The 15,808-nt window shown below is 38.7% G+C and overlaps 2 protein-coding genes, 1 long non-coding RNA gene and 1 other non-coding gene across 4 annotated transcripts; 1 reads left to right on the top strand and 3 right to left on the bottom strand.

Annotated features, from left to right (window-relative positions):
• Positions 1-2,301: 2,301 nt before the first annotated feature.
• LOC133718399 (probable rhamnogalacturonate lyase B) lies at positions 2,302-5,133 on the bottom strand. Its single transcript, XM_062145239.1, has 8 exons — positions 5,002-5,133; positions 4,665-4,835; positions 4,388-4,546; positions 4,183-4,289; positions 3,655-3,745; positions 3,010-3,346; positions 2,775-2,893; positions 2,302-2,608 (listed from the first exon to the last, which is right to left on the bottom strand). The coding sequence occupies exons 1-6, from the start codon at positions 5,131-5,133 to the stop codon at positions 3,263-3,265; spliced, it is 744 nt and encodes a 247-aa protein (XP_062001223.1). The 3' UTR covers positions 2,302-2,608; positions 2,775-2,893; positions 3,010-3,262.
• Positions 5,134-5,831: 698 nt separating this feature from the next.
• LOC133713543 (uncharacterized) lies at positions 5,832-7,338 on the bottom strand. The gene is made up of 3 exons (XR_009848080.1): positions 7,143-7,338; positions 6,373-7,055; positions 5,832-5,944 (listed from the first exon to the last, which is right to left on the bottom strand). It is a non-coding gene; the product is annotated as an uncharacterized LOC133713543 (long non-coding RNA).
• Positions 7,339-9,920: 2,582 nt separating this feature from the next.
• LOC133716277 (uncharacterized) lies at positions 9,921-15,272 on the top strand. Its single transcript, XM_062142986.1, has 2 exons — positions 9,921-12,792; positions 13,267-15,272. The coding sequence occupies exons 1-2, from the start codon at positions 9,921-9,923 to the stop codon at positions 15,270-15,272; spliced, it is 4,878 nt and encodes a 1,625-aa protein (XP_061998970.1).
• On the bottom strand, positions 10,296-10,402 carry LOC133719090 (small nucleolar RNA R71). The gene has a single exon (XR_009850819.1). It is a non-coding gene; the product is annotated as a small nucleolar RNA R71 (small nucleolar RNA).
• Positions 15,273-15,808: the final 536 nt, after the last annotated feature.

The following is a 15,808-nucleotide window of genomic DNA, read 5'->3' as shown; positions in this document are numbered from 1 at the left end:
TGCTTGGCGTGTGATTATGAATTTGTTGAGCATGGAGTGGCCTGCATTCCTTTTTTTTTTTTTTGCATTATGCATGGAGTTTTAATGCTGTGATTGCAATGGAACATGATGTAGCCTGGTATCATATAGTTTAGTTCATCATGTAAATTGTGCCTGTTAGCTTGGATTGACCATGTTGGCTTTATAGTTTTAATTTTGCTCGGTCTCTTGCTTGGCATGTAATAGTTAATTGATTCAAAGTTTGTGAATTGCGTGCTGCGGTTTAGTGGCTTGGCCTATCTTTTTTTTTTCTTTAAGAAATCTCTCATTGTATGTGCAGGCCTCTGTATCTTCCTAACACATCATGGCTCTCGAGGTATCGAGTCTAGTTGATCATCATTTTGTGCTTGAGGATGGTCTTAAAAGGGGTCAGTTTAGAGGAAATTTTGAAACCTCCAGAGATATCAGTCTTGAGCAGATTTCCAGGTTGCTGATTGAGAGGGGGGATTAACTGGCAGCCCCCATAAACTTTGAGTATCCTTGTGGTTTAATTACAGGGTGGCCGCAGTGGGTGGACAATGAGCTAAAAGATGAGGCCACGAGAATTAGACTTTCAGAGGCTGCTGTCCTATCTTCTGTATTAATCTCTGCTCGTTGCGACATTAACAGGATGTGGAATCTCTTCGTCATAAGGTTCGGAGGTGGAATCCTCATACGCATACCATTGTTTGTGAGTGGGGAGAGTTTACCCCTACTTTGGAGGACGTCTTCAACATTATGAGGCTTCCAATTACTGGTTTAGTCAACCCCTTTGGTTTCGAGTTTGACTCAGAGAAGTTGCAGGTTCTTGTAGAAGGGGCCTCCAGTGTCAAAGGATGTAAACGCTGTTTTTCAAATTGGGTGAAGCATTTTTGGGGTGTTACTGAAAATGGGGTGTTTGTCCCAGGTAAAGGCTTCAATTCTGGTTGCCGTTTGGAAGCAATGTTATCTCTGTGGTTAACAAAATTTGTCTTCACTGAGTTCTCTTATGAGTATGTTGAAGAGCGTGTGTTTCCCTTGGCAATTGCAATAGCAGCCGGCAATAGGTTTCCTTTAGGACCAATGTTTCTCGGTCATGTCTATCGTCTGCTTGACTACTGTTAGGGAATTTAATCCCTCCGCCACGCAAGAACTAAAAATAGAGATAGAAAGAAGAAACAACCAAGCAAAGAAGACAACAAGTTTTAACGAGTTTCGGCCAAAATCCATGCCTACATCCTCGGAGAGTTTTCATCTTCACTATGAGAGAATTACACAAGTACAAGATACACCACTCAAGTTTATGCACAACTCAAGCACTCAAGTTTATATCCAACCCGAGCCCTTGTATCCAAAAGGATACCCCTTGTACACCCTCTCTCAACCTAGAAGATCACTCTACCCCAAGAGCTATACACGCCCTTGAACACAACTCCCCCTATCTTCTACATCTTGAAGACCCTTGGAGTTGCTCCTTAACCTCTCCCTGCTTGCCTCCACACAAGCTTCATCTATTTATACCATTAATAGAAGTCTCTAGACTCACTTCATCAATGCTCATTCATGAATCAACCACTCATCTCCCACATTAACTCCCTAGGAAGACAAAAAGGTCAATACATGAATTTAACCATGCATTTATTCCCAATGCATCAACTTGACCATGCATTCACTATGCCAAAAAGGACTTCAGACGACAGAACAGTTCTGTCGTCTGAATGAACCAAAATATGTCGTCTAGTACGGTGTCGTGTCTTGGGAGTATCAGACGATAGAACACTTTTGTCGTTTGATTTTTCAGACGACAGAACTTGGGGGTATTAGACGACAAAACACTTCTGTCGTCTGATTTTTCAGACGACATAAACAAATAAAAATCTTGTGTCGTCTGATGAGTTTTGCATTTCAGGACCATCGCGATATGTATCTTTAAACGTAATCACACAACAGTTTTGTGTTGTATGAGAAACAAAACAACTACATTCTGATATAAATTCTATTGTGTGAAGCATATTTGCAAGACATATTTCTGTCGTCTGAGGTTATTAACATGACAAATATTTGTGGTCTGAATATCAAAGGGACTGTTGTTTTTCCATTCAGACTACAATTTTCTGTTGTATGAACGCCAAAAAGACAATACACTTCTAATTGATTTTTGTGTTGTTTGTGTGCAGTTGCAACCACACATTTTGGTGTGCTTTTGTTGTAGCTTGCAATTTGAGATAACACATATTAGTTGTCCCCCGTTACAATTGGTATGCATACATTCTGGAAACTAAAATTGCTCATTCATGAAAGTACGAAACCATAAAATCTACATCCAAAATCATTCATTACAATTTCCATTAATCCACCATTGTCTCATGTACACAAACCTAATCATGAATATCAATTCAAAATGACCCATATCTACTAATCTGGACATGCAGACAAGTCCAAATGCTTAAAGAAGGAAGAATTTCTACTAGACACAAGTTAATAAAAGAACTAGCTAGCCATACTGCTGTACCAGTTTCACAATCTGATCATGAATGGAATCACCCGAATCATAGAAGTGGTCATCGAAGACGGAAGGTATTCCGGGGTGCGTGAGTATATATGCATAACCCTGCAGATAATATGCACATAGAATGAAGTTATATCCTTGTTTTGCTGGATCAGATATCATGCAACCAAGGACAAAGCAGTTTAGCAGAATAATAAACAAAATAGCAAAACATCAAGCCACATTACTCAAGTGTCCTTACCAAAGAAAAGAAAAGAAAAAAGCTTACCAAAGCATGATTAAATTTGTCTTTGCTATTGTGGGCATCCATGAAAATGATAGCCAGTAAATAAGGATCCATTTTCTTACAGCAAGCCAGCACAAAGAGCAAAATGATGTCTTACAGCCCTTTGAAGCAAATCAGAGAATAGATTAGAGAACATATTAGCTTGCAAGAAAACAACAATAACCTTCAAACGACGAGCCCAATTAGAGCAAGAACATAGCAAGAAACAAGATGATACCTCATGACTAACAAACTAACTAGAAGCAAAATCTTGACATCGATTATATTTCAAACAAACATCTTTCATGGCTTTACGTGTTCCCTTATAAGAAAAGAATAAAATAAAAAATTTAAAAGCTTTCAAACACCATAGTAAGAATGCTAAAATAAAGCAACAAGTGCATATTGACCGAGAGTTGACTCTACTAGATCTGCTTTATTCCCAGCTAGTGCCATGACCAATCAGATATATTCATGTGTAGCCATGTTTACTACCCATGCATATAATCACCAGTCCGTATGTCATTGATAGAAAAGTAGCCATCCTCGTCTGTTGTTGTCCAAAATTGATAGTCCTGGAAATAAGTAACTAACTATGAGATTAGGAGGAAATTAAAGTAAATTTGCGAATATGCATGTTGATCTATCAAATGGAAGAACATATAGATCGATATGCCATTTCTCTCACTTTCAATTTATTTATCAAGATAATTCACTTTTCAATTACTAATGCATTTTGAAGTGAGAATTACATCAATCTAGACTTCAACTTAATACAAGAATCCATAGGTTAATGATTTTGACTGATAGTTTGTCAAATTAACACATCCTTCGGCAGAAAGTTAAGAATATGTTAAAATTATGCAGTCCAAAATTCAGTCACCTTGCACTCTCTTTGCCATGACCCAACGTCTCCTGGCGGGGCTAACCCGACATATGCACCATTGGCTGATATATAATCATCGCTAATATATCTAGATATGTCAAAATTATCAGAATAACATAGATATCATCATATCAAAGATAATTACTTATACTTCAAAATAATAGTAGTAAGAAAATTAAACATCGACCTGAACAACAAATGAGCAGGAAATAACCAAATTCATGTAGACATTGTCAGATTGAATTCACATAAACTCATACTGCAAAATACAACGCAGAGAGAAACTATATAGACGTCCTATATAACATTTTGGTTTACCCATTCTACCACACATATGCTAATTAACCACAGACAAAGCATGTTAAATACTACTGTACTAGTGCTAAAGAAGTCCATGTTTAGACCGAATTAAAGTTTGTCATATTGATTGATGAACAGATTAGTCCACCAACTGTCACATCATGTGGTGAACGAACTGCAAATATGGTCTAACTGGTCATTTCTAGGATTTTTATGTATGCATACCCGTCTCGGATAAGTAGTCTACCACTAACGTCACCACGTTGGTCCGACTTGGGAAAATCTTCAGACGCTGGGAAGCTGTATGGCCAGCTTTGGACTTCAATCATCATCTGAGTGAAGCAATCCATTAATTTATTTAGCTCAGAGAAATGTGCCAGTTATCAAAATAAACTCAGAGAAATATATTTGTACAAGAAAATAAATTTACTTGTATTTTAGCATCCTCCCATAGTGAAATCAACGGGTCATTTCCTGCATATTCCGAATTGACATACATAAAAACAGGGCCGAAAACTTTCTTCCAATATTCACCAGCTGCAAATTTTGGCACCAGATCGTCTCCGGAATAATGAGCGCTTAGAAACACCTGATTGATGACCGGCCATCATTGTATAATGTTAAATTATCAGCAATGACAAACTTTTAGTACTAGTTAATTATCATGACAGGGCACGTATATGACATTGAGTTTTAGTTCTAATTACCGCAAGGGTGGTAGGGCCAACATGAGAGGTAAGGTTTTGCTTCACAGGTCCACCAGATCGGAACTCGTTGCTGGGTGTAATTTGCCACAATCCCACCGGCGGATCAGCGCATATCCACCCATGTACCCGGCTATCCTTGTTGTCACATGAGTATTGGTACTTGTCATCCACCTTATAAATCAATGAAGCACATCAAGCATCCAATTAAACAAAATTAGGCCAGGTTTCAATAAAAAAAATACTAGGCTTCCGGAAATTATTGAAGATAGCCACCATATCTAAGTGATGTTAGATGTAGAATATTTAGTTTAATGAGATAAAAGTAATAGTAACTTACTTCTCCTTTAAGATCAGGCTCGATAGGATTGACGAGTAGAACTGCCTCGGGATATGCCAGGGGTTGGCCTCTGGGTGGTAAACGGTCATCAGGCAACGACATGTATCTTTGCCTGTTATCTGCCATGGCCATGTAGTGAAACCTGCCCATTCACAATGCTTATACACCTCAGCACGCAATGTTTTCTTGGTATTGCAAATGTTCAAAGATATATGGATTCTATACTCGTGAACCTTTTTAGTATTAATAGAACGTGTCTCAAATCCAAGACTTTCAATATGATAGTCAAAGATGTGTCATAGCTCTTGGACTTGTAATGAATGTAAAAATCAAACTAATGAACAGGTAATGGCATATTCATGTGTAATGATCGATCACCCATACATCTTTTCATTCTAACTGTAGCCATGTTTACTACCCCTCAAAAATTATATCTCACAACTATGTCATCAATATAACTTATTACTTGGGATGAACTTTAACAATCAACCCTATATTTCCATCAGACAGGAATTTCAGTAAATCAAACTGCAAATCATTCCATTCCTTCTTCATGCTACATGTGTATTGAACAAGGGCTCACAGTGACCAACTACTTAAATGCTTGAGGACATTTTTAGGCTCTAAATTAGATACATGTATATATATTTTAAATGGAGAAGAAATGGAAACAGTGGACATTGTAAATATTCACTAGCAGATAATAATAGAATACAGTACCTGTTCCAAAGCTGCAAAATCATCATTTTGCTTAGATGAATAGAACTCCTGTTTTCTGTCCACGCTACTTTCAACTATTGGCCTCTGCTGGTCCACCCCAGCATTAGTCTTCCTTCTCCAAATCTGAAAGTTACAGGATCACCGAAGTCTGCAGTACCACCACGCATGCTTTTCCCAACTTCTTGAGCAGACTCTCTTGCACTGGTACTAGGTTGAATCAAGTCTGATATGAATCTCATAACATAAATCCAGTCAGAATCTTACTCCAACCAAACGAATCAGAGATATTGTAAACAAACACTACAATTATTGCCACACGCTTACAGTTCAGCAATCACAGATAACAAAACCTACACATGTCAAACCCAAATACCCATAATTTTAAACTCAAAAACCCAGTTAAAAGATTCAAACTTTATCATGAAAAACATAAACACAAACCATTATCAAATCCCAGAACACTACACCCTCAAAACCCAGATAAAAAACCAAACTTTCTTCAATTAGAAAGCAGAGATAAAGTTTCATGCCTAATATCAACCACAAAAACATTTACAGAATTATCAAAATCATTTTCCCAACTCAAAAAGGAACCAAACATTCTTTCAAAAACTAACAGAGTCTAATATTAAACTGTGACACAAAACTTACAATGGAATTCGCCGATCTTTCCAACTAATCCCCCAGTTCACATCATTCAACCGCACAGGCTTAACCTTCCCACTTGGCAACCAAGACCTCACCTTCTCCAGTTCACATCAGTCAAAATATCATCCAATTTCCTAATACACTCAAGAGTTGAAAAGGTCGAGAACAAAAAAGAAGGAATGAAATTTTAAGTTCTAAGAGAGCAAAATTCATACAAAAAAATTAAATGAATCAAGAAAGTAAAGTGAGAAAGCAAGAAAACCTAAATACCAATTCGAAGAGAAGAGAAGACCCACCTTTTCTTAGCAGAGGGTTGAGGAGTGGGTCGTCGTTCTTGAAATCGAGAAGGTTATCGAAGTCCATCATACCATGAAGAGAGGCGCAATGTAATAATCGCCTTGCAGGTACTTCCAGTACCTGGTGACCTTTTATCGATAATCAAAGACGATATCGGAGTCTCGATTGAGGGATTTGCCGACATAAAGATTATCGACGACGCCTCCCCGGGATCCTACGGCGATGTTGTTGTTATCGGCCTCTTTGCCCAGCCTGTATAAGTAGCTCACAGAGTCCTCACTCCTCACCACTTTGCCTTCCCTTCGCCCCACGAGTCCAGGCCAGGTCGCACCTCCTCCAGCCACGCCTCGAAGCATTGCCTTTGCGAGAGAGATTTCATCAATTTCAATCTGCAGTAAGAAAAATCATGAGAAAAATGTAAGAAACCAGACAAACCCCAAAATAAGAAGAACCCTAAATGCCCAAATTAAAAAAACCATTGTTTTTGGGAGAGCAGCCTTCTGGGGATTGGATCTGAACGGAGGGTTGAGCCGGAAGAGGAAGAGGCGGAGTTTGGGGCATGTTGGTTTTTGATTGAGAGTGATTGTGGTGGCTGTTGGGGAGGTTGCGGGGTTTGGGGAAGGAAATGAGAGAGATGGAGAGGAAGACGGGGTTTTGCTGAAGGAGAGAGAGTTTTAGACAGAGTTTGTGGGAATGAAAAAACACGAAGGGTTTATGTTATGCCAAAAGAGACCTAAAACCAAAAAAGTCAAACTCACCTTAGTCAGACAACACTTATATGTTGTCTAAATATCACCCCATTGATTAGTCAACTATAAGGTTTGGGCGCTTAAGAGGAAAAAGACTCAACTTGTTGGAGGGAAATCTAAAATTTCTGCTAGGGTTTTTTCCCATCTTTTCAAACAACATATAAGTGTTGTCTGAATGCTCACCATTTATCCAAATTTGAGATAGGAAATCACCACCTTCTACAACTACACAAATGTGTTGTCTGAATGCTCACCATTTTTCCAAATTAAACCAGTATGGTTTTAGTGTATATTCAGACGACAGAAAAGAAAATTATGTCGTCTGAAAAACTCAGACGACATAAAACAAAACTTATGTCGTCTGATGCGTGTCGTCTGAAGGCCTTTTTGGCATAGTGATTTATATCCAATGCATAAGTTGTCACCTTGAATGCACAAACAATTAATACCATGCATTCATGCCATGCAAAATATCTCCACCAAGGAGGGATAGGCACCAAACCCAATAACTACATCGTTGTTGATGAGTTAGAGAGTGTTGGTCGGTGTGGAGTTACTACTTTGGTTTCTACCACCTTTTTGCAAGTATTCATCTGGGAACGGTTCAAAGGGCTAAAGGTTGAAACCCCTGACCATGAGTCTTGATAGGTTCATAATTTCATAGATTTTTATACCCTTAAATGTAGGATTCTAGGCTTAGTTCTTATCATTTTTGAGTCATTTACTTTGTGTTTGTGTTTTGTAGGTTAAATTGGAGAAAAGAAAGATTTGGAGCTTAAAGTCAAACGCAGGATTGAAAGGGTGCTTGCTATCCTGAGTGTCCAGAATTGTCTCTGCTGTGCGTCAACTTCGCGGATTAAACTGTACCTTCTCACAAGGAAGTAGCAGGCGAGCCTTATACCATTGGAAAGATACGGATGTTAGCTTTCTGAGGAATTTTACGAAAGTGGATTCGCATTCTTGTGGAGCAAGTTATGATGATTTAAGTGAACCTAGTTCGGGAAGGCAGATTCTGACGGATTTTGCATATCTTTTGAGAATCTGGTTTGTGAAGCCCAAATCCATTGCTCTTAGTACTTGAATGGGATAAGACTGAACGTATCTGGTATACTTGGAGTAATTTCTTGCATTGACTTTAATAACCCTGCGTTTCTTTGGAGAGAAGAAAGCTATTCCAAGTTGGACTAGAAGACCTAAGAAGCCCAATTCAAGTAGGAATTGGGGGACAATTCAAGTAGGAATTGGGGGAGACATACAAGGCAGAAAACCTAGAATGTCTAGAGACACAAGAGGCAGCAGATTCCGCACAGAACGAGGAGAAGAGAAGCTCTCACCAACGCTGGTTCCAAGTTCCTCAATTCTTCCATTGTCTGTTTCATGATTTCTTTGATTCTAGTCATGCTTTTCGTAGTTATGGATTGCTAAACTTCTAAGCTAGGGCTGAGATGAAGCCCCTAGTATGACTATTCTATTTCTTTAGTTGGTTTGCTATTGAATTTCTGGATTTCTATGTTAAACTCTTAATGACCGTTTCAATAGAACTTTTATTCAAAATCTTTGCTCGGGATCAATAAGACCTAGGTTTTGTTTATGAGTTATTTGGTTGGAGAACATGATGCTTGATCAATGAGTAGATGTTTTCTAGGGTGCCAAAAGATAATTCAATCTTGTGATTAAAGAGTTGTGAATTAAGAATACAAGTGCTTGATCATAGTCGATATTCTTGTTTGCATGATTTTCTAGTTCTTTTGTGCTTAATGGAGTTGAACATGTTTGCTTGAACTTGATCATTAAGTGGAGTAAATTATAGTTTGGCTACTTGAGTTCTATACAGGATCAATAAGTTGGAATTCATAGGTTAGAAGAACTTTGGCATATGTCTGGGATCAATAAGGCTTATGTACGGAAATCTTTAGCATGAAATCAAGGGAATTCAATTGTTATCAATTGGGAAATAGGTTAGAAGTATTAGGTGGTGGATTCAATGCTTTAGCATCTTCATAATCTGCTTTCTTTAGAGTTTAAATCTCATTGCTCATTCTTGTCTTTAATTTCAGTTTTTCTTTCTTTAATTTTCTGTTTAAACCTCAATCACATCATAAAAATCAGTTTGTTTCACTTAAGTATAGCACATTTGTCATAACAAAATTGTCTCAATCAGTCCTTGAGGCAATGACCTCGTGCTTGCACCTCTATTCTACAATTGATTCGTGCACTTGCGAGTACTAAATTAAAATTGACAACAAGTTTTTGGCGCCGTTGCCGGGGACTGACTTAATTCAATTTGATCTGTCAGTTGTGCCATACTTAATTTTTGTATAGTTTTCTTTTCTTTTCTTTTCTTTTACTTATTTTTTTTGTTTATTTTTCGTGTAGGTTTGAATTTTGTTTATGCAAGGTCGTCGATCCCAGAATTTAGATATCATTGTATACGATCCGGAGATTGAACGAACTCGTAGAAGACTTTTAAGGCAAGCAAGAACTCAAGAACAAGTTGCGGTTCCAATGGCAGAAGATGAAACAAAAGCATTGAAGGAGTTCACGGCTCCTACTGCACTCACAACATCATCTTGTATTGTTGTAGCTCCTATTCCTGCAGGAGTGCGTTTTGAGATTAGACCAGCAACAATCCAGAGCTTGCCTAACTTTTATGGGAAGACGAATGAAGATCCTTATCTCCATGTGGAGGAATTCAAAGACATATGTGGAACTTTTCGGTATGAGATATCAGATAAGCAGATCCGTTTAAGGCTTTTTCCTTTTTCATTGAAAGACAAAGCAAGAAAGTGGCTAAGCTCTCTTCCCCCTGGTTCCATCAATACTTGGGATGATTTGGTTAAAAAGTTCTTGTTGAAATTCTTCCCAGCTAAGAAAACCAATGCTCTCCAAGCAGAAATTTTTGGCTTCTCCCAACCTGAGGGAGAACCTTTTTATGAGAGTTGGGAGCGTTATAAGGATTTGTTCTTGAAGTGTCCTCACCATGGATTTTCTAAACCCCAAAAGGCTCAATTTTTCTACAGAGGTTTGAACTCCCAAAGTAGAAGTATGGTGGATGCTACAGTTGGTGGAAGCTTGATGGGAAAGACGGCAGAAGAGGCAATTCAAGCTTTTGAGACTATATGTGAAAATTCACAGCAATATGATCCTTATACATCAGTGCCCAAAAGAGGAGGACTATATGAGGTTAGTGCAAGTACTAAGTTGGAAGAGCAAGTTGCAGTCTTGGCAAGACAAATGAAGAGCCTTACTCCTCTGTTAAATAAGGCTGCAAGGGAGACATGTGCTTTGTGTTCAAGTATTGCACATACCACCGAGGCGTGTTCTGAAAATTTCTTCCAAGATGAGCAAGTCAACATGGTGAATAATTATAGAAGGCCTGTGAATGATCCTTTTTCAAATACTTATAATCCAGGTTGGAGGCAACATCCAAATTTCTCTTATAGCAATAATAATCAAGTGCAGATGCCAAGGAATCCTCCCATGCAAAATTATCAAGGGCCAATTGAACAAAAGAAACCATCTCTTGAAGAAACCATGCAACAACTTGCCCAAAATCAGATGGAATTTCAAAAGGCCAATGCTCAGATGCTTCAAGCTATTCAAGAGACCAAGAAAGAGCAGCAAGTTCAATCTCAAGCTATTTCTAAGCTAGAAGTTCAAGTTGGTCAGATTGCCACTGCCTTGAATGAGAGAGAACAAGGGCGTTTACCTAGCCAAACTCTTGCTAATCCAAGGGGTGAATTTGAGAAACATGAGCCTATGAAAGCTGTGATCACGTTGAGGAGTGGAAAAGAAGTTGATATTAAAGTTCGTAGTCCAGGAGATATTCAAGAAGTCGAACAAAAAGAAGAAGTCGAACAGGGGATTGATGAGTCTGTTGCTATCCCAAAAATTAATGAGTCAGCAGAGAAAGATTCTGCAGGAGGATTGAAGCTGCAACAGCAATCCCGAAAACGAACTGATTCGAACCCAGCGACTTCTAGCACCCCAGAAACGACTTTAAGGCCTACTGCAGAGTCTCAATTTGTTCCTCAACCTCCATATCCACAGTTGCTTCAGAAGCCAAAGAAAGATAGGCACTTGACCGAGATTATGGAACTATTTCGCAAGGTGCAAATTAATATTCCTTTGCTTGATGCCATTAAACAAATCCCAGCTTATGCGAAGTTTTTGAAGGAGTTATGCCCTAATAAGAGAAAATTTGAAGATCATGAGAAGGTGTTGTTGTCAGAAGAGGTCAGTGCCGTAATTCAAAGGAGACTCCCTCCAAAGTTGAAGGATCCAGGAAGCTTTACAATCCCCTGCACAATTGGTGATCATTATTTTGAGCGTGCTTTGATGGACTTGGGTGCCAGCGTTAACTTGATGCCATACTCTCTATATTTGAAATTAAAGCTTGGTGACCTGCAACCAACATCAATCACCTTGCAATTTGCAGACCGATCAGTCAAGAGGCCAAAGGGAATTGTTGAAGATGTGTTAGTGAAGGTTGATAAGTTCATATTGCCTGCAGATTTTGTCATTCTCGAAACTGAACCAGATGCTTATTCAAGTGAGGATGTACCAATCATTTTGGGTCGTGCATTTATGGCTACTGCTGATACCATAATTAAAGTAAAAGATGGACTTCTATCTATGACAGTTGGTGACATGTCAGTGGAGTACAAGATTTTTGAAGCGGGTCGACGTCCCTCTGATGATGGTAAATGCTTTATGGTTGATTCTATTTCTCCTATTACTCATGAATCTTTTGTTTTGAATTCATCTCAAGATCCCCTTGAAGTATGCTTGACACAATCTGGAATGGATTTTGATGCCAAGAAAGAGGTTGATGAGTTAGAGAAGCTTCTTAATGTTGCACCGGTTTTTGAATCAAGAAAGTGGAACCAATTTGAGTCTTTACCTTTGTCCACAAATAAAGTTGTGCCTTCCATTCAGCAAGCACCGAAGTTAGAGCTCAAGCCACTGCCACAACACTTGAAATATGTATTTTTGGGTGAAAGTGAGACACTTCCAGTGATTATTGCTTCGGACCTTTGTGAAGAAGATGAAAAGAAGTTGTTGCAAGTTCTTCAAGCTCACAAAACAGCGATTGGATGGACAATTGCAGATATTAAAGGTATAAGTCCTACAATGTGTATGCACCGAATCCATCTTGAAGACAATATGAAGCCAACACGTGATGCACAAAGGCGTTTGAATCCACCAATGAAAGAAGTTGTGCGGGCTGAAATTTTGAAGCTCCTCGATGTTGGAGTTATATATCCAATTTCAGATAGCCAATGGGTTAGCCCAGTTCAAGTGGTGCCTAAGAAGTCGGGAATAACCGTTGTGAAGAATGAGAAAGATGAATTAGTGCCTACAAGGATGACTACGGGTTGGAGAGTATGTATTGATTACCGAAAGCTCAACACTGCCACACGCAAAGACCACTTTCCATTACCTTTTATTGATCAGATGCTCGAGCGATTGGCGGGTCATAATTATTATTGTTTCCTTGACGGCTATTCAGGGTATAATCAAATTCCTATTGCACCGGAGGACCAAGAAAAGACTACATTTACTTGTCCTTTTGGTACTTTCGCTTACCGGAGAATGCCTTTTGGATTGTGTAATGCACCTGCTACCTTCCAACGGTGTATGATGAGTATTTTCTCCGACATGGTGGAGCGATTTATTGAGGTATTTATGGACGACTTCTCTGTTTTTGGTTCTTCTTTTGATGATTGTTTGCTTCATTTAACTCTAGTGCTCAAAAGATGTCAAGAAACCAATCTTGTTCTAAATTGGGAGAAGTGCCATTTTATGGTCAAGCAAGGTATTGTGTTGGGACATATTGTTTCAAGCAAAGGCATTGAAGTTGACAAGGCAAAAGTAGATTTAATTACCAATCTTCCTCCACCAACAACAGTAAAGGGAGTACGTTCTTTCCTTGGCCACGCCGGATTTTATCGGCGTTTCATGAAGGATTTTAGTAAGATTGCAGGACCATTGAGCAATTTATTAGCAAAAGATGCAGAATTTGTGTTTGATGAAGCATGTCTAGAGGTGTTTAACAAGCTCAAGGCCCTCCTAACTTCAGCTCCTATCATAAAGCCTCCGGATTGGAACTTACCATTTGAATTAATGTGTGATGCGTCGGATTATGCGGTGGGTGCAGTTTTGGGGCAGCGTATAGAGAGGCTTCCTCATGCTATTTATTATGCTTCAAAGACTCTAAATGATGCTCAACTTAACTATTCTACCACTGAGAAAGAGTTGCTTGCGGTTGTGTTTGCTCTAGACAAATTTCGGTCTTATTTGATTGGTTCCAAAGTAATTGTCTACACTGATCATGCTGCCCTTAAATATTTACTTGCCAAGAAAGATGCCAAGCCTCGGCTAATCCGTTGGGTTCTTTTACTTCAAGAATTTGATTTGGAGATAAAAGATAAAAAAGGAAGTGAGAATGTGGTTGCAGACCACTTGAGTAGATTGGTGCATGAAGATGATGAAGTGGACTGCCTTCCTTTGAATGAAAATTTCCCTGATGAACAATTGTTTATGGTACGTGATTCTCCTCCTTGGTTTGCTCATATTGTGAACTTTATTGTTACTAAAAAAATTCCAGATCATTGGAGCAAGCAAGAGAGGGAGAAATTTCTTTCTAAAGTGAAGCATTATATTTGGGATGAACCGTATTTATTCAAATATTGCTCAGATCAGTTGGTTAGAAGATGTGTACCAGAAAGTGAGTTTCAAAGCATTCTTCGTTTCTGTCATAGTTATGCTTGTGGCGGGCATTTTGGAGCCAAGAAAACAGCAGCTAAAGTTCTTCAAAGTGGCTTTTATTGGCCAACATTATTCAAGGATTCCTTTGAATTTTGTTCTTCATGTGATCGCTGCCAACGAATGGGTAATATCTCTAAACGTGACATGATGCCTTTGAGTAATATTTTGGTGGTTGAATTATTTGATGTTTGGGGAATAGACTTCATGGGACCTTTCCCTCAATCCTTTGGCAATCTCTACATATTGGTGGCAGTGGATTATGTATCAAAGTGGGTTGAAGCAATTGCTTGCAAGACTAATGATCACAAGGTGGTACTTTCTTTTCTCAAAGACAATATTTTTGCTCGTTTTGGCACTCCTAGAGCCATTATAAGCGATGGAGGACTACACTTTTGCAACAAGCCATTCGCATCACTTATGAAGAAATATTCCATCACTCACAAAGTGGCTACACCTTACCACCCTCAAACTAGTGGTCAAGTTGAGATTTCCAACCGGGAAATTAAAAATATTTTGGAGAAAACAGTTCGCCCGGATAGGAAAGATTGGTCTCAATGTTTGAATGATGCTCTATGGGCGTATAGGACAGCCTATAAAACTCCAATTGGCATGTCACCATATCGCTTAGTTTTTGGGAAGGCTTGTCATCTTCCGGTGGAGTTAGAGCACCGAGCATATTGGGCAATCAAGCACTACAATTTTGACATGAATGCAGTCGGTGAACAGAGAGCATTGCAGCTGAATGAGATGGAGGAAATTCGTAATGAGTCTTATGAGAATGCAAAAATTTACAAGGAGCGCACCAAGAGGTTTCATGATAAAGTCATTCGTCAAAAGACATTCGAACCAAACCAAAAGGTGCTGCTATATAACTCTCGACTGAGACTCTTTCCAGGGAAGTTGAAATCTCGGTGGATGGGTCCTTTTCTGGTCACAAAGGTGTTTCCCCATGGAGCAATTGAAATTAAGAACTTGAGGAACAACTCTATCTTCAAAGTGAATGGTCAACGTCTCAAACCGTACTTGGAGACATCTTTTGACACCAATGAGCAGCATGTTTCCTTCACTGATCCTCCAAATGAATGAGCTTAAACTTGGTCTGGCTGAAGACATAAAACTTAGCGCTTGTTGGGAGGCAACCCAATGATTCTTGGAAGAAAAGGAGTGCGTGTTCAGCAAGAATGAGGCTTCTAATCATGTCACATCTGCTACCTTCATACCAGGGACGTTTCCTAACTCTTTTCTTCTATTTTAGTTTATTTTCATCCGTTAGTTTTTTTTTTTGGTCGTTCTGTCCCCTTACTTTTATTGTTGTACTGCTGTTTTATATTCTGGGATTGCAGTATGCACTTCAATCCTGGTACTGATTTGTTCTTCACATTGCGGACAATGCTCAATTTAAGTTTGGGGGTGGGATTTCGTATTTTTATTTTATTTTAGGTCTGTGGTTGGTGTTTTGTTTTACCTTATTCAAAAAAAAAAAAAAAAAAAAAAAAAAAAAACGAATAAAATTAAAATTAAAAAAAAAATTTCTTTTTGTGTTTTTCATTGGGTTTTTAGTTTTGTTTGTTAGTCTAAGTCTTAGGGTTCTTCCAAATACTATGATGAGCATGAACTTCTTA

This window comes from Rosa rugosa, chromosome 6 (assembly GCF_958449725.1).
Source record: "Rosa rugosa chromosome 6, drRosRugo1.1, whole genome shotgun sequence".
NCBI lineage: Eukaryota > Viridiplantae > Streptophyta > Magnoliopsida > Rosales > Rosaceae > Rosa > Rosa rugosa.
Note: the sequence above shows the minus strand (reverse complement) of the source record. Positions and strands in the feature narration are given on the sequence as shown.